Here is a 21,353-nt window from a genome sequence, read left to right on the forward strand (position 1 = left end):
ACTCTTGAAGCACATTTTTAGAAAAATTTTCTTTGAGCACATTTTTCGGAATAATTTCTAAGAGGAATTTTTAAAATAATTTCTGAAATAATTTACTTTACCACACTTTTCGAATGAGCTTCAATGTTTTCTTTAAGCACCTTTTTGAACAATTTAATCAACAATTTTGGGATCGTTTCCTTAATAATTTAGTAAGAAATGTTTTGGAATGACTTCTAAAAAACCTCTTTTGGAAAACCATATTTTTGGAATAGTTCATTTAATAAAAAAATCCTTGAAGCACATTTTTCTAGCCTACTTTATTTTTTACGCACTTTTTTGAAATAATTTCCTTAATATTTTCTTTAGTCACCTTTTTGGAATGAATCCTTTAAAATTTTTCAATCTTATTTTCGAAATACTTTCGTTGCTCACATTTTTGGAGTCATTTCTTTAAGCAAACTTCTGGAGTGCTGTCTTTGGTGACCTCTTCGAATAATTTTGTTAAGTACGCTTCTAGAATAGTTTCCTAAAGCATCGTTTTAGAGTAATTTTTTAATGGGATTATTTCCTTTTCTTTTCTTTAGTTACCTTTCTGGAATGAATCCTTTAAAATTTTTTAATCTTATTTTCGAAATACTTTCATTGCTCACATTTTGGAGTCATTTCTTCAAGCAAACTTTCAGAGTACTGCCTTTGGTGACCTCTTCGAAGAATTTTGTTAAGTACGCTTCTAGAATAGTTTCCTAAAGCATCGTTTTAGAGTAATTTTTTTATGGGATTATTTCCTGAAAATTTTCTTCAAGCACATTTTTGGACTAGTTTCGTTAAGCTCCTTTCCGGGATAATTAATTCGATATACTTTAATATACTTGGAATAGGATCTATAGGAATCTCTTTGGATTACCCATGCTCTTTGGAACAATAATTTCCTGAGGCACATTTTCCATTCCAATTCCTTAATAATTTCGATCAACACGTTTTCAGAATAACTTCGTTTTAGATTTTCGAGCTATTCCTTGAGCACACTTATTCAGCACAGATTTGAGAATAACTTCCTTATAAAATCACAGTTTCCTCGGGACAGAAATTAACAGAAGAGAACTCATCCCAACCACCATCCCCCACATCTCCGCATGTCATTTTGCACCTGAAAATTATTAACAATTTCTTCAAGCACAGGTTTGCACAACTTTCTTTGAGCACCTTTTCGAAATAATTTCTTTACTAAATACTTTGTGCACATTTTTGCAACAGTTTCTTTGGGTAAATTTTAAAATTTTTTGAAAATTTTCTTTGTTGATTTCTTTGAGCACACTATTGAAATAGTTTCCTTAAACAAACTATTTCAAGCACAACTTTCGAATTATTTTTTTAAGAAAAAACTCATGGAATAATTAATTATTCAACTCTTGAAGCACATTTTTAGAAAAATTTTCTTTGAGCACATTTTTCGGAATAATTTCTAAGAGGAATTTTTAAAATAATTTCTAAAATAATTTACTTTACCACACTTTTCGAATGAGCTTCAATGTTTTCTTTAAGCACCTTTTAGAACAATTTATTCAACAATTTTGGGATCGTTTCCTTAATAATTTAGTAAGAAATGTTTTGGAATGACTTCTAAAAGAGCTCTTTTGAAAAAGCAGGTTTTTGGAATAGTTCATTTAATATAAAAATCCTTGAAGCACATTTTTGTAGCCTACTTTATTCTTTACGCACTTTTTAAAAATATTTTCCTCAATATTTTCTTTAGTCACCTTTCTGGAATGAATCCTTTAAAATTTTTTAATCTTATTTTCGAAATACTTTCATTGCTCACATTTTTGGAGTCATTTCTTCAAGCAAACTTTCAGAGTACTGTCTTTGGTGACCTCTTCGAAGAATTTTATTAAGTACGCTTCTAGAATAGTTTCCTAAAGCATCGTTTTAGAGTAATTTCTTTTACGGGATTATTTCCTGAAAATTTTCTTTAAGCACATTTATGGAACCGATTCTTTAAGCCTTTCCGGAATAATTATTCCTTTCCGGAATAATTATTTCGATATATTTTAGGCACATATTTGGAATAAAATCTATAGGAATCCCTTTGGATTAATCATGCTCTTTGGAACAATAATTTCCTGAGGCACATTTTCCATTCCAATTCCTTAATTTCGATCAACAGGTTTTCAGAATAACTGCGTTTTAGATTTTGGAGCTATTCTTTGAGCACACTTTTTATTAAGTACAGTTTTGAGAGTAACTTCCTTATAAAATTTAGCAATACATTATTTGCCGGAAATTGATTAATTTCTTAAAAGCAAATTTTTTTGCAATGATTTACCCAGTGAAGTTAAAATCAAAGCAGACATTTAAAAAATCCCCAATCTGCTTAGAATTTTCTTCTGCTCAGTTTTCAACATGAACCCTTGTTAGTGGAAGGTTACTTGTTCAACATGGCGTGATTTTAAATTTAGAAATCTGAAATAGACTTACTGTTGTTGGGTTGACGTATAAAAACGAATAAACTTTCAGTTTAATATGCCACGAAAATTGAATTCACTTAGATTTTCGGTTGTAATGTGAAAGTAATGAGTAATTTGTAAATATTTACACTGCCGGACTAACATCAGTTGTATACTTCTTGAAATGGTTCGGAATTCAGTGTTTTTTTGTTCCACAAAATAGCACACACCGAGTGAACGATGGAGGCCAAATAAGCCGAATTTTTGAAAAGAGAACCTAAGCTCGACATTTATCGTTAAAATTGTCTCATTGATAGTACTTTTATTCCTTTGGCGCGTCAATTTCCGGATTACATCATATAGAGGATGAGAGGCATGGCTAATGACAGCAATCAACTGGTTCTTGCAATTACTGCGTCCAATTGCACGCATATTTTAAAAAATGGCCGTGGCTTTTTGAATTATACAAAATAATGTCTTTGTAAAGCATGTTATTGATCTCAAATAATCATTCTTATTTATTTGCAGGCAAACTTAAGTGAAATTTTTGTTATCTCGGTATTTGTCTTTGTTATTACTGGCATAAAAAAAATTTTACTGTATAGATTGTAATGCTAACAATGTATTAATTTCGCAAGATTTCAAATAATATACTCGCTTTTACGTCGACTTACTTTCATTTAGGCTTCCGTTACTTAACCCCCCGTTAACCATAAACGTTTTTTTAACAAAATTGTTTCTTTTGGGGGTCATGAATATTTCATAACCACATAAGATCCTGACATATTTCCATATATTTATAGGGAAACTTGATCAACCTATTTCCCCTTATACCGGAATAAAATTCATCACAAAGTTGGAATGTACTATTACGATGACTACGTTCTAAAGGTTGAAAGGGTGAGTGTTAAACAGTAGATACCATCTTTCGTACTCAAAGTAGTCGCCAAATTATTAAAGCGATGGACCATTGACATTCCTAAAACCACAAAAATTGGTTTATTTAAAAACCTCAAATTTCAAACCTCAAAATTCAAATTATCGAAAAACATAGATGCAAGAATGTATGTTCAAAAATAATTTACACAAAATTGTTACAACTAATGAAACAAAAATCTTTCTAACTAAAGTTGCAACAATAATTTTTAGATTGCCAGTCGAATGAACTTATCCAAATCCACAAGTAGTTGACGCAAAAAATTCATCAAACAGCCCGTCGAAAATTCACGTAAGTCCCGCAATTTTACGAGAAAGAATTGCGTGACTTAAATAAAATAGTAGTAGAGTAGAGTATTGAAATTTTAATGTGACTAAAGCAACCAAAAAATTATCGAAGATGTTCCGAGACAAAATTGAAATTTTTTTTGTTTCTCGAGTAGCTCTTCATGGATTAGTCTTTATTACATTGCTGTCCTTCATTATCAAAAAATCTTATCGAAAGAAACCATAGCTTAAAGAAATTTAGGTTGTTCATGCTGAAAGAACTAATCGCACAATTCAATTAACAACTCATGACTGTAAAAAAAAACTCAATCACGTCGAGGCAGGAGAAGATATGCCTGAAAAAGTAAACAAAACAAACTTGTTTACAACTTGTGAAATGAAACGAAGCGAAAAAAAATGTGGTGTTTAGAAGAATAACAGGACAACATAATCTGAAACAATTCGATTTGTAAAAAAAGCTGTCGATCAGATCAACTGCAAAGCTGTTGAGCTCGGAACATGGCAACGGAATAGATGGAGGATGATAAAGGCGCAAAAAAGCCAACATAAAAAAACATATACATAACAACTTCTGACATAGCAAAAAGTTGACAAAAATAATTTTGAGGCCGGAAAAGACAAACAAATGTTTCAAACGACATGTTTTATAAAAATTCCAGTTGAATAAAGTTGAATAAATAATTCCCCAACATTATAAAATTCAAAAAATTAAAGAAAAGCACATTGGGTCATTTGTTTTGATTTGAAATGCTCCTTCGGGTCTTACAGACAATCCCAACAAAACAAACGGTTAAAAAAGAAGACATGCGTCACATAAACCTGCATATATTGCAAAGTGTCAAAATCAAGAAACAATTCAACAAATTTTGGTTGGAGTGTAGGAAATCAAAAATTAAAATTGGCAAGACAACAGTAAACACAAACAAAACACCAATAATTTTTTTAATGTTGGCAAAACTGAAAGTGACCTCTGATGTCATTACCAATCTACCCAGAGCCACAAATAAATAACACCAGCAAACCAAGAGACTTTACCTATATAAGCAAATTACATATTAAATTCTACCTTATGTTGCAATACTTATTTCGAAAGCACCAGTTTCGAAATCGAATTAATGGCTCTCGACAGAGCGACGGGAGGTTCAAACCATTCGGCACAAAGTACACTGTTTTCACAATGTTGAGTTAACTAATTACAAAAAATCACAAACACAATAAATGGTAACGATTAGAAACAATGCGTGAACTGTGACTTACTTTAATTAAATTTTATTTTAGTTCAAAGAGCGTGGTAAACTTTCCATTTGGCCTCGGAAACTTGGTTTTTTTAGTGTTTGTTCTCGTTAACTTTTATCAAAAAATAATAGCCGCGACTAGACCGCTGAGATTCCTTGTTGACGAAGACCACTGAGAACAAGGGGAAAAGAATTTTAAAATAAGATCATATTCAAACATTGATTAGGAAAAAACCAATAGAAAAACTCACAAAAAAGTTGAAAGGTAGAATTACCGCACGAACCACAAATTACAATCGAGAGAGCTCAATTTTGCTTTAAAAATATTTTCTAATAACATTACAGTGAGAACAATTCACGACAAAAAACCACTCACTGTTTTGCTCGACCTCTTTTTTCGGCGTGACCAAAATCACTACTCCAATTTGACTTCAAAATGTGTGAAACAATCATAAGAAGATAACCGCAAACCTCCGGAATCGACTCGACGTGAAAAGTCAGCCCCAAGTAAAAACTCAGTAAAAAATTTTTAAAACTCAATTATACTAATCATTTTGATAATAAATACAGAGGAAAAATAACATTAGAGAAGCAGAAAATGAAATACTTCACAAGTTACAAATATCAAAATTCATGCCAAACAGTTAGCATTGCTTGAATGCGCGACCACCAAAAGATCGATCAAGTAAACCAAGCATTACGTACTACGTCTAAACGCCACACCAAATGTTCCCTGAAAAATACCCTTAAAATGTTATGTTACCCGTTCAAAAATCAAAAAACCATAAACCCGAAAATTACAAAAAAAAACATTAATTTGTAAATAAAACTCTCATAGCTAAAATATAAGTCTCTCCTATTAATAACAATAGCCATATACTCTTTCAACATGTACTATTGAAAAAAAACTATGCAAAAAGCTCTCACATAGAAAACTAGACAAAAACGGACAAAAGAAAAACAAAAAGTAGGCCGAAATTCGACTTAATTTAATCAAATTTCACCACAAAAATTGCATTAATGAATGAACAAAATGCAGAAGTGATCATGACGTCATATGGTCGTACTAAAAATCTTGATAAATTGCTCTCAAATAACCGGTGAGCGGTTGGATTTGGTAGCACCCAGCTTTGGAGAGATGCTAGCATGGGTGAGTGGAGTGGTGGGGTGAACTAGGGGGTCAAAGTTTTAAGATTAAGAACAGCCCTTAACAGCAGGAAATTGTCTCCTTAAAATTGTTTTGGTGAATTGCTTCTTAGTGACTGGTATAAGGTGTAAGGCTCTAAGAGCCCGTAACGCCCTACGGGCGTTACCTGTTTATCAAGTTTTTGAGGACAAAAATTCAAATGGGTCAGACGAAAAATTGCATAAAAATACCACAGGTCTAATATAATTGCTACAAACTTCATTTGAGAGCAATTAAAAATATGGCACGAGCATAAAGGAAGTGCAAATAAATGCACCCATTAAACTGGGGGGGGGCACAAACGGAGAAGATCCAAAATTTTTCTAAAAATAGGTTCAAATAGTTTTCTACCTGCAACTGTCACCAAGTAGCACAGCAACCAAAGTTGCGTAGGCGAACTTGGTGGATGTCTTCATCCGGTGAAGTTCCAAGTCCAGCATCTCCACACTGCTGGTGGAAGAGGCAGGCGACATGGAAGAGGAGGAGGCGGAAGCGGTGGAATCAGTGGTGGACTTTAGCGAGAATATTCCACTTGACAAACTGTTGTTACGCGTGGTCTGCACTGAAAACGGTCGCATTGTTCCACCAGTTCCGCCATCTGAATCTCTTTTAGCGGATCGGGAGCCGATGTCACGGCAGGGACTCTCAACATTATGAATCGTTTTTACACTAGATTCGCCAAAATTGCTATGAGCTGCAGACGATGTAGTTTGAGAAGGTGTGTCAATTATTGTCGAAAATTGTGACGGTGGCATGACATTAAGCACCGCGTCAGATTCGTTTGCAGAGGTCATCTCGCTTTTAAATCGATCAGGTTCCGACTGAAGGTTTTCATCAAGTGAGCAGTGCTCGAATGGTGACGTCATATTATCGTCACGACTAGTTAGCTCGTCTGATAAGGCTACGTGACATCCTCGTTCATTTTCTAGATTCCTATTTCCATACTCTAAATATCACAGGATGCAATCAAGATAACATTTTTAAATCCATTTTTTTTATTTCCCCCCCCCCATTAATTTCGGAAAGAGTTTTGGGATGAAAATTTTGCGGGTCCAATAAAAACCTCCTTCCGCATAAAAATATTGAAAACATTGCCCCGCTCCATTTATGGTAATGGGGGAGGGGTGTACGCTCTATGCCGTGAGCTCGGTGGTGGCGGGGGGGGGGGGAATTATAATGGGAAAAATCCGGTAAACTTTTTATCAAAATTACTTAAAAAAACCACAAAATCAAATAAAATTTACCCAAATGTCAGCTAGATAATTCTATTTCTAGCGAGCTATCGACAGCGGATGGTAAACTGGGGAAATAATAATTTGCGTTCAAATAAAAAAGATAACAGCTTGACGTTAGTTCTGCCGGTAATTACCACAAAATGTCAAATCAAAGCGTCATAAAAACTGCAGAGAACAAAGTTTTGACTAAATGGCATTAAATAGGAACAAACTGAAATTACAACAACTAAACTAACAAAACAGAAAAAAAAGCACTACAATTGTTAAATCTCACGGGAGCTGTGGGAATAAAAACCGGCACCAATATTTCCATTCACTTCTCTACTTTCCCTACTGTTATTTCATACGCGACAATCGGCAAACTGGCCGACAGGAGGTTTAGCCAACAACCAAAAAATGAGAATTTAAACGACAGCCTTAAGCCCATAACCCGTTATTAACCGCACGTCAATTGTAATTTTTTTGACAAACTAATGATATTTTGACCGATCAGATTTGTCGACCAATCAGTGCTCAGCTGTCTGCTAATACTCAATTTTTTTCCGTGTCGGCTAATCTTACTGTCGGCCAATATTGCTAACACCTTCACATGCACATTTGTTTACACAGTAGTAGTTATATCATACTGTACATTTTCATCGTTCTCTATAGTACACAAAGGCACCTAGGAAAAGATGTCCGTCCAATAATGTTCAATATTTTTGCTTTCCGCAGCAATGAACAAACAAACCGTCCAACTTTCACAACCAGACGCCAAACTTTCAAATCTTCAAGGTTTATCTCAATTAATACAAATAGAACTCAAAAACTGCATTAGACGCCTAAGTTAAGATTTGTGTAATAAGGAGGCTCGGTAATTTGCGTTCGCACATGATGTTCTGACCTCGCTCATCCACATTTTTGACTGAATTGCCCACCAAATGAGGAAAAAGATAAGAAAATTCCATTAAATCACACACTGTTCAAAAATAATTGGCGTTTGAGTTAAAAAAAATCGTTATAAATTCAAACCACTAAATGAATTAAATAAGCGGATGCGATCTACCATTGATGAAACTACGGCATGAGACAAACAGCAAAATAAAACCACAACAACAAAAACCATTGCTTACAACAAAAATTCAACATCTATTTTTCAAAAAAAAACACAGTAAATCAGCCAAATGAGCGTCAGATAAAACTTATAACAAGCAAACAAACAAACAAACAAACTTGCACTTTGATAGAAAGAGAACCTGGTCAGTCCTTAATGAAATTAGGTATCAAGTCGATAAAAAGATTAAAATATTTTTAATTAAATACAAATATCTACTGAAAATTCAAAAAATACTCAACAAATTTGAAAGCAACTCCCTCGGAAGCCGATGAGACCTGTCATAACTGAGACTGCGTCAAATGAAAAAAAATAACAAAACCAATAATTAACAAAACACGGCGTTGAAGCTATTAAAACCATAATCTATTAGCTCAAAAGTTAACAAATTTTATGAGGGCCTTATCTGAACATCAGTTAGGCCTCACTTTAATTAAATAAATATTGACCACTAACTAAAATCCACAAAATTATTCATGAAAACATATAGTTTTAACGTAAAAAAACAAACAATTAAAAGAAAATTTGAAAAGCGACAACAATGGTTGCTTCAATCTAAAATGAGTGGGCCGTGCCGATACTGAGAAAAAAGTTGAAAGGCGAAAAACAGTGAAAATCAAAAATACAAAGATATTGAAAACAAATGAATTTAAAGTCGTTAAAATCATTATAATCACTTCAAGGGATCAACCAGGCTTGATTATAGAAGCTATGCGACATCTAATTACTCACAATATGTTACTCAACTTTAAAAAGACAGCAAGAACAAGCATTTAAATAAAGTACGAAAAAAAAGTTTCAAACGCATTAGAAAATCGGCTATTCACTGAAAGAATTATACATGTTCAATTCAGCAACCTTTCAACGACCAGGGCTTCATCAGTGTCATCATAAATCTGACAGTGTCATCATAAATCTGACACTGTAACAGGAAAACAAATAACAAAATACGGGTGAATATCCAAAAGTAACAAAAAATATGAAAACTCGTAGTGTCAAAATCAGAAACGAATTAGTGAAAACATTAAACTAGAACAATTATTTTTTGTTGCACTAGAAGGAGGATGTGACCAATCATTAAAGAAACTAAGCTACTAGTTGACAAAAATAAAATTAGAAAAAGGTCAAAGATCAGAAATGCACCAATTTTTTCCAAAACAAACACTTTCAAAATCAGAAGACCCATTAGGTATCAACTGAAAGCATTAGATATGTTCCCTTATACATCTGTAAGAAGTCAAACATACTATTAATTAATGAGAGGAAGTCAGAATTCTACCAAAAGAACAACAAATGCAGGAAAAATATAAGAAACCATGAAAAATTTACACTTTGTCCAATCCATAGAAACGGTTAACTTTTTTCTGAAAACAGTATATATGTTCATTGGGTCTCATTTGTACGTAGTTATTATCTGTTATTAATTGAACCTTGATATGAGAACTGACTTGTCACAAACAACAAACACTTTTATTTAGATAATTCTAAATAAAAAATAATTTCATTGTCGAAATACCATTGTCGAAACAATCAGCAGCAAATAAGCAACTCTTTTTACTGCTCATGTTCACAATAATTTGATACTTATAGTCTTTTCTAAAACTAGTTTTTCCACACATTAATGGCTTGGAACACAATTCTACGCCAAAAGCATAATTTTTGAGCTTGCATATAAAAACCCCTTTGGATGTAGAAACGCATCACAACTTCATAAATGGAGTTCGTCAAAGCCAAGTTTGACAAGCACGAAAAATTACATCAAACTGTTTGAGTTGTCACCTGATGAAGCTTTTAATTTAAAAATTCAATTTCTGGGCTAAGTAAACAAAGCAAACAAAGAATAAAGGAAAAAATAACAAACAAATAAACATGCCAAAGGAAAATTTTAGCAGAATTACTTCTGTAACCACTTAGGAAATGTCAACATTGTAATTGTTAGATAGTAATACATTTTGGTGATCAGATTAAAAATTGACGAAAGATTTTCAGCGCAAAACTCAATCATTATCTCTGTTGCTGAGTTTCCGATGCAAATCTCTGAAAACTCAAATTGATTATTTCAAAATTACGTTTTTGTATCTAGCCATGATGTCTCCACTAAGATACACAGATCATCAACGTCCAAGTTCTGGAATATTCTAGATCTGCGCTAAAAACCAGCAAATATCTAAAACAAAAATTACAATAAATTAACTAAGAATTGTGAAATTTCAAAGTGAACTTATTTTACTGTTAAAAAATCAAAATGTTAACATTTTTACAGCTTCGTACAAGAGCTCAAATATGACTTAAAAAACCCGCTTGTATATAAGATGAAACCTACCACACCTTTCAATTTTTTCATTTATATATGATAGATATGCACTGAACATTGAAAAATGTTTGAAACAACAAAAAATCTTTAAAAATGAGATAAAGGTACGTTTCAGGTCTCCGAAACTAGCTAATACTTTGATTTAACTCAGAGTCTAAATTTTCTTGCTGAATGCGATTGTAGGCGATTAAAATGCTTGACTAATTTGTAATGTAGTAGTAAAAAATGATGTAGAAAAAAATTGTCCACATAGAGAGAAAAATGGCTCACTGAAAGTTAACGCAAAATACTTGAAATGTTAAAAAAAATTGAAAAATGGCGCTATAATTATCTTCAAATTAGATCAAGATAATGCTCGTTAAAAAAAATTATCGAACCAAGCATTTTGAAACACTTCGTTTGCTAAAAGGTAAAACAAATAACATCATGGCCATTAAATTTCACTTTAATTTGCCTACAGAGAAGCTAATTTTTAACAGATAGTTATCTAAAAGTGAACGAATATAGCGTATATCCAGCCAAATTACACATGTCCAGCAAACTACACATGTAATCTCCTCCGAAAAACAAGAAACTCGAAAACTGACCCCGATAATACATTCTATGGCTGTATGCTTTCTTATGACATCATTGAACTTAGTTGTCAACCGATTGGTCAATAATGTTGATTATAATCCCCCATCCCCCCCCCCGCCTCTAGATTAAATTTTCACATTTCAATTGAACTTAAATGGCATATATAATAAACTTACGACCCAAAAAGCAAATAAACAAATGGGCCATAAAATTTCCCGTATTACGTCAATTCCTTACCCCAGCACTTATTGCTCAGCGGATAAAGAACGGAAAAACAGAGCGCCCAAAAAAGATTGCCAGCAAAAACCAGTTTCATACAAGCAAAGGCTTTCTGTCAAAGTTTTCAAACTTATTACTTATATCTCAGATCTGAGGCAAACAAAAACAAGAATGATGAGCGTAAACAAATTATATATACCTGAGTACACAGAACGCTTCCTAAAACAAATCGGGATAAAAGTAAAAAATGTTTTGATGTCAAGAAATGAACAAAGCAAATATCTGACAAGGAGGATCTGTAATGAGCGTCGGGACAAAAAGTTCCAAACCATCAAATAAGAGATAAAAATTGAAAAGGTAGAAATTCTCTATCAGGGAAAAGTATCTTTTTCATGTATCGGACCATTTTGTGCGAACAAGGCTCTTAAGAATTCATTCAAATAATTTATGCGAACAGGTTCAAGTAAAAAAAATCAAAAGCCAATAAAACCCGTGGACTAAGTCTTACGTGCACTAAATTATCAAAGTTCTTAAGACTGCTAAATGTAATACTGCTTCGAGGGGGAAAAAGAAACATTTTCAGAGCTTTTCGATTATTTTCTGATTGTTTTCGTAGTGTCCTATGCTTTGTTGACTAACAAAAGTAGAGCTTGCTGAAAAAATAATGTTAATCAGATCATCAATTTGCTGAAAACATCGAATTATATTTGCGGACTTACAGTATCGTTTTTGATATTTTTCACCCAAATTCTTTTACGGGGTTTGTAAAATTCGCCAGATCTTTTTTCATTTAATCATAGCTGTTCTGTAAATCTATACTGTTGTAAATATTAGACAAGATCTTACGAATTTATCTTCCTATCTAATCTAGTCTATAAATAATTTCTACATTTTAAACCTGAAAATTTGCTCAAGAACCAAAATAAAATCGAAATTATCTCTTCCAACAACCCATCGAGTTTTAAGGGCTTTCCAATGATACCATTTTTTTGAAAAATGTGTTCAAGGTTCGAAAATGTCATCACAAAAAGTAGGGCGCCCACAAGAAAAAGGTTGCTTTTTATACGGCCAATTTCCGGTTAGCTTCATCTATTTGATGAGTAATTTTCATCTAGTAATTGAAAGACACTAGATAAATCATAAATAAAAATAATAATATAAACATAAATAATAAAGCGGTGCATCTTTTTTCATTTTGCTGTCAAGAACTAAATTTTTATCAATACTTGATTAAAGAAGAAAATAGCCACAAGCAAATGGGTAAACAAACTTAACCATAAAAATTTCAATAATGAACCAGTTCAACATCTGAAAATTTGTTTACGAACTTTATTAATAAAAGCAAAAATTACCAAGAGGAATATTCTTTATTAAGATTCGCTTTCGAAAACAATTCATTTGTTAAATGAAAAATTTGGGAAAAAAGTTTGCAAAAAATACGGTTTTGAATAAATTTCAGTTGAGACTAGTAAGGCGTTAGGCTCTAAGAGAGCTGCTCGGTCACTTAATGCCCTCCGAGCGCTATATGTCGATCCCGTTTTTGAGGACGAAAAGTCAAATGCGTCAGACGAAAAAATCAGTCAAGCAAAAAGACCACAGGACTAATATAATTGCTACAAACTTTGTTTGAGAGCAATTTAAAATGTTACTATTTCGTAGTTGTTTTTAAAAGTTGTACGGTTAATGGATGGTTTGCAATCCTTAAGCACTGCTATACCACTTTCAAAACAAGAACCTAAGATAGAAGCTGCAAAAATCAACGCATCTTTTTTCAATAACAGAATCGGATAGGTTAACTTGGCATCATCCTTCTTACCAATATCGATTTATGAATTTCAGAAAAAAACGAAATTGCATTTGTAAAATAAATATAAATTTCTGATAGTAAAAGAAGCTAAGAAATCGGTCCAAACGAGCAAAAATAAAAAATATAAAAAATATAAGATAAAAAAATATAAAAGCTGTCACGTAGAGCCTTTCAAATTTTTTTTTGTTCGCTGCACCTCTTTGCTGTTTTGAAGTGTCAGTGACTGAATGAAGTTAACCAGAAACTCAGTTTGAGAAGCAAGTTTCGTTGACACTCCCATTTGGCAAAATTATCTTAAATTATGCAAATTTTACTGCTTTGTGAACACCCAAATTATATTTCAAAAGTGTACACAGCTTTCAAATGAACAGCACAAAATCAGTTTTACCTACTTTTTGCATTTAGTTTTGGAGAAATTGGAGCACTTTGAAGTTTTTTTGAAACATTTACTTCTTCGAACAAAACTTGCCGTTTATCAAGTATTAGTTTATTAGCCTGCAAATTTCAATTAAAATAATTGACAGAACATTCCAATAGAAAAACCGCCGGGTTTTTGAACTTCAACACCTCAGGTTTTTTTATAAAGACTTCATGCGTTTGGCTCGTAAATTTAACTTTGATTTCGTTCAGAATAAGCCACGGTCGAAATTACTTTTTGAAAACCATCGAGATGTTGTATTTTTCAATTCAGAAAAAGACTAGCACATTGCGTGTTTAATCTGAGAAACAACGAGAAAACTTCTATTAAAAAAACTTCATCAATTAACGTTCTAAAATAGTATTTTTGCATTTTTTTAAACATCAGAAACGGTAATAATCAATAATCAAGTTTTCAACAATAAGCAAATCAGCTCCCATAGTTATGCAGCTGATATCGAAAACAAAAAATAAACAGAAAAACAAGACGCGCAATGACACGCATGAACCATTTTGCTTGCTGTGAAACAACTAGAGACCAAAACATTAGAAGACATGAGCCCAAAAACCAAATATTTTGACACCGACCAGGAAATGTTACAGCCTAGTTGAGTTCTTAAGATTCATAGTAGAGAAACTGCACTTCAAAACAGTTCCAAGGGGTCCTACCAGTTTATCTCGTTACAAAACTATTTTTTCTTCAAAATGCAACAAAACATCTATCAAAAAAAGCTATCCCGATTAACTTTAAATTTCTCGAGAGTTCTTTCAGAATGGCTATGAGAACGACCATGGAAATCAAAGACCCATATAGTTATAACCTACATTAAAAAATTTCCAAAGTGATATTTGAGCGTACTGGACTATTTAGAATAGCTCAAGTTGCTCATTGATAATGAATTCGGTTTTCGAGAAAAATTGAAAATTGAATACCAAAAACGCGGCTGTTTTATAAAATATAAGAAACATGCAGGCGCTTTAAAAAGAATTTCAAAGGTCATTCTCAACCTTTAAAAAGAAGTTTTCTAAAATGGTCGTAACCTATTCCTTGATTTAAATGTTTTCAAAAAGTCATCGAAAGGCAGTGATTGGACTTGATGCCCTAAGTTCTGTCACTGGACCTCTCCTGTATCTATTGCACAATAATGACCTTTTACAAATTGAAATGCATAAAAGCCCTCATCCGAAGGTACCAGGAAGACTTGAACGCTGTCATTATTTTGGAACAAAGCCAAAAAGTTAACAGTGAACCTAAAAAATCAAAATTCTTCTGTACGATCGTAACCAATCGAATTACGATGTATTTTACTCTGATTAAAGTGTGAGAAATATTCAGGCATATATTGATTCTAAGCTTAAGTTCAAGCATCAATTTGAATATATACGAATATAGTTAGTCAAGTTATGTTCCATTGCCTATCGGTCAGAATTATCATTAAAGTTACGTAAATTCTTTCCTACTGCAGAAGTCACGTTCAGCCTTGTATTCAGTATCGTGTCTTACTGGTTCAACAAAAAGTCATTCCTTAAAAGCCTGTTTATAGGTTGCAAAAAATTTCACGCAACAATTCTGAGAAAAAAGACCAAGAATCAATTAACATTTTTTAAGGATTTCTATAAAATCTAAACATCTTTGATTTATGTCTACTAGATTTGTTCCTTCTCTAATTAAATTACACGACGTCGGATCAAAAGAGGTCAATTAAGAGAAAGACCCTCCCCTAAAAGCGTAGTCGGCAAAAGATGAAGATATTAAAGCATCAGAAGTATAATCAAAATAGATATGGTAAATAGCAATTATAGTATAATGTGTAGTGATTTTGAATCAAGATTAGAAAAAATATTAATCATTTAGCACAAGCGACTCCCTTCCTCTACAATGGTTCCTATTGATGGACTGCTTTAAGCCTCTTGATGGACTCGGGATATTTGTAGGAATCCGGCATGCTTCTTGGGCAACTCTTCGCATACGGATTAAACACTTTCACATCGAAGAACGTTCTGCTGAAACGTGGATCGAAGAAACCATTAGCTTTGATATCTAGTCGAGCGTCACCTCCAATAGTGGTAGTTCTATTTCCCCTTGCAAAAGGTTTCCCCTTGCAAAATCTGAAATCAGGGCTCTACTTCTACATCATCACAGACCTCATTGAGCAGGTTGGCAAAAGAGTCACGGATGCCATTGTGTCTTATGTGCGTACAGCCACCTTTTGGACAATGAAGAGCATGCGCTACATTAAAGTTTTCTCCACATGCGCATCTTGATACCAATTTTATGGGATCCCATCCATATCTAAGAGCAATTCCATCTCTAAACTCTCCCTTGGTTAAATCAAAAGTATATCTTTTCAATGGAAGTGCATTTAGCCAGCATGATGCTCCTTTTTCCATAGCCAAAAATAGCGAACATGTCTCTTTATCATTGATGAGATCGTTGACTGCCAATTTTTTCGCTCGTGCTTGTTCCTGTTTTTCTTTTCTGATTTTCTGAAGGATTTTTTTCCTGATGAAACTATGCATCTATAGAGTTATGATTCTGTAACGGCTCACCGATCCGAATAGATCTCTCATATTCGTTTGCCCTGTCTTCAGGAAGAAGAATGCTTAGGCCAACCTCTTTAACAGGAAGAGAGAAAACCTTCAGGTATCTGTCATTGAAAGAGGGATGATTCAACGTTGAAGGTATAAGATTTTTATCAATTATTTTTTCGGCTTCCTTCAGCAGACTGTCGAGTTTGTAGTAGTCCTACCAATAAACGTCAATTTGTGTTGCAAACCGTTAGGAAATGATTCGTACACATTCTGAGGGGTTACCTTACTATGTTTGGCGAGCTTCTCAAGCATGTTAGAGTAGTTCACTGACTTTTCTTTCAGAAAACAGTTGCCGCTTTCATCGGAACCAATAACTGAACCCAGAACTCGATGACCTTCAATAACGCCAACATCTAATCCCGAAAAAACTTGGTTCGCCTACTGAACAAACTCAGGTTTTGTAATGAGATGACATTTGATTACTTTATAACCGAATGCACCGCCATGTTCAGAGCTTATCTAGCGCGATTCGCAGCGATTTAAGGCTACCGGCCACATTGCCGTCATCTGCGTACCATTTATGAGTCAAATTTTGATCTTCGAGCATATACATGAGAGGATGTGTAGCCACTCCGTACATTGCCATGGTTATTGGATCACCTGGTGTTGTTCTTTCCTGAGATTTGATTACTCTTTTATCAACGAAAAGGTCTGATGAGGTCTTTTAAGAGTTTCTGATGTCTGTATAAATTGAGGGACAAAGTTTTTTGGTGTTTTTTAGAGCCAGATATCTATTCAAGCTTTTAAACGCGTTCTTGGCATCAATCAGTAGGATCCATTCAGTACGATCTTCAAGAAACCGCCGACGGAGTGCATGGATAGCATGTTAGATGCCACTCTTTTGTCCAAGGAATATCTGTACGTTTCTCCCAAGTAATTGGAGATACGGTCTAACGCACTTTACTATACTCCAGCTATAATTCGTCTTAAGACCTCACCAATGCCAATTGGTCGAACCACGACATTTATCTAGTGCAATCAGACGACAAGCGTTATAAGAATTCAAGAAATTTAGTTTTTCAGTGGAAATTCTGATTGTAAGTTTGTACACTGTTTTAAGATCAATTGAAGAGGATTTGTGTCATGTCAAAAGTCGTCTCCATTCGCGTGCATCAAAATCAGATGGGCCCTGGCTGCCAATTGTTTTCATAGCGGCGCGTTTTATTTCAGAGCTTTTAATTTTTTCAAACATAGCAGGATGGAACGGCAAACGCCGATTTTTCAGATCAATTACTATGTATTTAAGAGCGGCTTTCTGAATACATGGGTGCTTTTCTTGTAGAAGATCAAGTACGGTGCAGTTTTTTCTTTTGATAGTCACTTTATCAGATGTTGATAGCACACCGCGCTTTGCAACGTCTGAAAGACATCGTAAGTATTCGATTTCTTACCAGACTCCATTTGTTTGTGAAAGACTTTAAATCCATCCACTTCTCGTTTTCTGTTTAACTTCCATAACCGCTCCAGAAGTGCCTTGGCCTCAACAAACAGGTCGTCGAGTTTGCTCCTGATAAACAGATAGAGCCTTCTAGACAAAGTTTTTGTTATTGAAGCATCATTTTCACTTTTGAAACTTGCGAGCAGTAAATGCGGCATTTTCCTTGTGAAAATCATAGCGCATTCAGTCTGAGGTACATCTTCAAGCATCCTGATGATAAAGCTGATCATAAAATTTGCAATTTTGAAGCCTACTTTATTTTTGCTAATGGTAAAGCAGATTGATTTCCAGCGAACTATTTCATTGTAAATATTCCGTAGAGTTTCTATTTGTTCGTCTTTAAAGTTTTTCCAAAAGTCGCATGGTTGCGGGGGTGTCTCGATTTAGGGTGTTGGTTCATGTTTAGATATTTCTTGAGGGTCAACTTTTGCATGTTCACTGCAGTGTTTGCAAATGAAGTTTGGATGGTGATCGTTTTTAGTTGACAGGCCGCTGCTTTTGATATGCATATATGTACCGCCACCGTAGCACCAAACTCCACCTACTTGGAGGTGAATAGAACAATTAGAGCAATGGGTTTGAGTATCTGACATTGTCAGAGGAAGGCTGATCACCGAGTGTAGATTATTGATAAAGATGAATATAACTGCCTAAAGTTCATTGCAAAAGGATATCACACTATGTAGATACAAGGTAAACAAATGGTTACCGTAGAAAGAGAAATGAATTCCATCTCGACAGTCGGATCCAAAAAAATTTTCAAGCCAAAATTCATTTTCCAATACTTCATATGATTGATATGGCAAACTTGAGATTCATACAAAATCTGGTTTTAAATATCGATCAGTCATCGAACCTTAATATAGCAATCCCCACAAAGATTTAAACAAATTTTAAGAGTACACTTTCGAATGATACTTTTCAAATTATGACAGAAAGAGGTAAGATATTTTGAAATAGCTGAATCAAGTTCTGGTTTTATCATAGCATTTGGTTTCAATAAGTACAACCTTCTTGTCCTGTATTATTGGCCTTCGCCGGATTTTACCACAAAGAATTTGATGTTTGTCAATTGCATCCCGGACCCGAGTGTCAGAGACTTTCATTACTGAATCAGTATATTCCAATAGTAAATCGACGATTCAGTACTGAATCAGAGTGACCTATGGGTACTTTGTTAGCCAAGTGTGTTCAGTATAAACCCAGAAAGCATTTTTTTTAAGATAGCAAATTTCAACTTTGCTAAAACTAATCGGTGTTAATCAATCTGCGCGAGATTAACCAATTGAATATAGTGACGTCACAAAAAGTCTGTTACACAGGTTAAGAGAGGCAATTAAAAGGCAGAGTTTTAAGGATCTTTTTTACAACTCCCTCTTAGTAAAATTGGGAGGGGGATTTTGTTCAATTGCAGAAAGTAACAAGCAAATCATTGACCAATCAGAGAAAAAAATAACTTTCGTATAAGCGCATAGCATGACAAACAATGGAATAAAAATAAACCATGCTATGACAATTAACCGCAATGGAAAACAAAGAGGAAAACATTTGCTATTGGCCGGGCGGTTGGCCCGCCTCGCCGCCATAACGGGCCGGAATTCCTGATTGCAACCCACAGCGCATGAGAGGCATGGCCTGGAGCAGCAGTGCGCTATACCGCTTATAGTTATTTGGATCTTTCGTTTGTACCCCACCCCCCCCCCTGCCCGGCGCGTTATGCACCCTCCGGTTACAAAACACGTGCCATTACATAGTGAAAGACTAGGTATACATTTTGGGAAATGTGAAAGACCAGGTATACATTAAGCAACGTTACTTAACTCAAGTAAATAAGAAACATGATAATTTAGAAAATGTGCTGATATATTGCCAGAGAAAGCTGATTTTATTATTCATTGCGGCTGTTCGTTGTGTTTCACGTTTTTTGCTTCTTTGTGGTGACATAGAAAAAAATCCTGGACCCTTTGATGCTTCAAAACTTTCTACTTTGGATGATGCTATATTTGGCGCTCAAAATGGCATTAAATTTCTACTTTTCAACGCTCGCAGCATACAAAACAAGTATCAAGATATATCAAACTTGCTTCAGCAGCTGGATTCGGAAACTATTGTTATAGTAACTGAAACTTGGATGAGCGAAGAACAAAGCTTGAATATAAACCTCAGCGCTGAGCACAATTTTTTGCATAAAAATCGGTCACATCAAACAGGAGCAGCTAAGGGTGGGGGTGTAGGAACATGGATTCCAAAGAACATAAATTTTAAACGCAGAAGAGAATTTGAGTTAGCTGATCCGAAATTTTTTGAAACGTTGTGGCTGGAACTAGGCAACCCATTAACGGAAAAATGTCTCATTAACATCTCCTATTGTCCACATCAAAGCCTGGGTGACTTCTTTTTAGACGAATTAAGTGCAGAGGTTTCCAATGCGTTTTCAGCTACAGATAATATTCTCTTATTTGGTAATTATAACATTAATATGTTGAGTGTAAATGGGAAGAAAAACCTTCAGAATTTTGCGGCGGGACTAGGATTACAGTTATCTAACATTGATATTCCTACACGCATAAGCAACAATAAAAGAAGTTTGATAGATCACTGTTTTTCGACTAATGAGCAAATCACTAGTTGGAAAGTCTGCTTACCTCCTTTCGATATTGATCATAATGTAACTTTTTTCAGAGCAAACCTTTTGTTAGAAGAAAAACAAAATTATTTGATTAAACGAGATACAAAAAATTTTGTCGATGGAAAATTTAATAGAGATCTGGCTCTTGCAGATTGGAGAACAGTTTATCAACAGAGAAACTGCGATGAAATGTTTGCAGAGTTTAACAAAATTTTTATGACAATACTCGAGAAGAATGCACCAACAGAGAAGAAATTAGGTTCTAATATAAAAAAGACTACTTCAGAGAAACCTTGGGTGACAAAAGAAATTCAACATTTAGTTACCGAGAAACATCGTTACTTCAATGACTACAAATTGACACAAAGTGCTGAATCATTTGTGTCATTTAAAAAGTATAACTACCTCGTAAATCCAAAGTTAAAAGAAGCACAAAATCAATTTTCAGAGGAATTTTTTAAGAAAATTGAAACCTCAAGAGAAATGGAAAATCAACAAGAAAAAAATCGGAAAGAAAAACAACAGTCCAAACATCACAGAAATTGATGAGAATGGTAGAAAAACGAAAGACAAAAAAATCAATATGTAACGCTTTTAACAGAGTTTTCTGCGAAATGGGCATCTACAGAGGGCAGATTGTTCCATTGAACGTCGAAAAAATAGAGCGAAAATTTCCGAGTTTAACTTTAAACCTTTTACTTTGAGGGAAATCTATAAAGTTATTGACAATCTAGATAACAACAAAGCGCCAGGGCCGGGATACATCAATGCTTGGGCATTGAAATCCGGAAAATATGCTCTTGGGACACATCTTCAGATTATATTTAACGATTGTATTCAAGAGAAATTTTTTCCAACAATTCTTAAGGATGCGCACATCACACCAGTTTTCAAGAAAGGAGATGTTTCGGTTTTAACTAATTATCGTCCAATTTCTGTAACACCAACTTTCGCAAAATTTT

General features: G+C 34.1%; 1 protein-coding gene across 1 annotated transcript in view; it reads right to left on the minus strand.

The window, feature by feature from the left end:
- The window catches only part of LOC142335022 (uncharacterized), a 60,304-nt gene that overhangs the window by 29,333 nt on the left and 9,618 nt on the right, over nt 1-21,353 (minus strand). The window contains exon 4 of the mRNA XM_075383350.1: nt 6,423-7,017. Coding sequence (XP_075239465.1) covers nt 6,423-7,017 — 595 coding nt within the window. The remainder of the gene's footprint in view (nt 1-6,422; nt 7,018-21,353) is intronic.

This window comes from Convolutriloba macropyga, chromosome 2 (assembly GCF_964194025.1).
Source record: "Convolutriloba macropyga chromosome 2, txConMacr16.3, whole genome shotgun sequence".
In the NCBI taxonomy this organism is placed as follows: Eukaryota; Metazoa; Xenacoelomorpha; order Acoela; family Convolutidae; genus Convolutriloba; species Convolutriloba macropyga.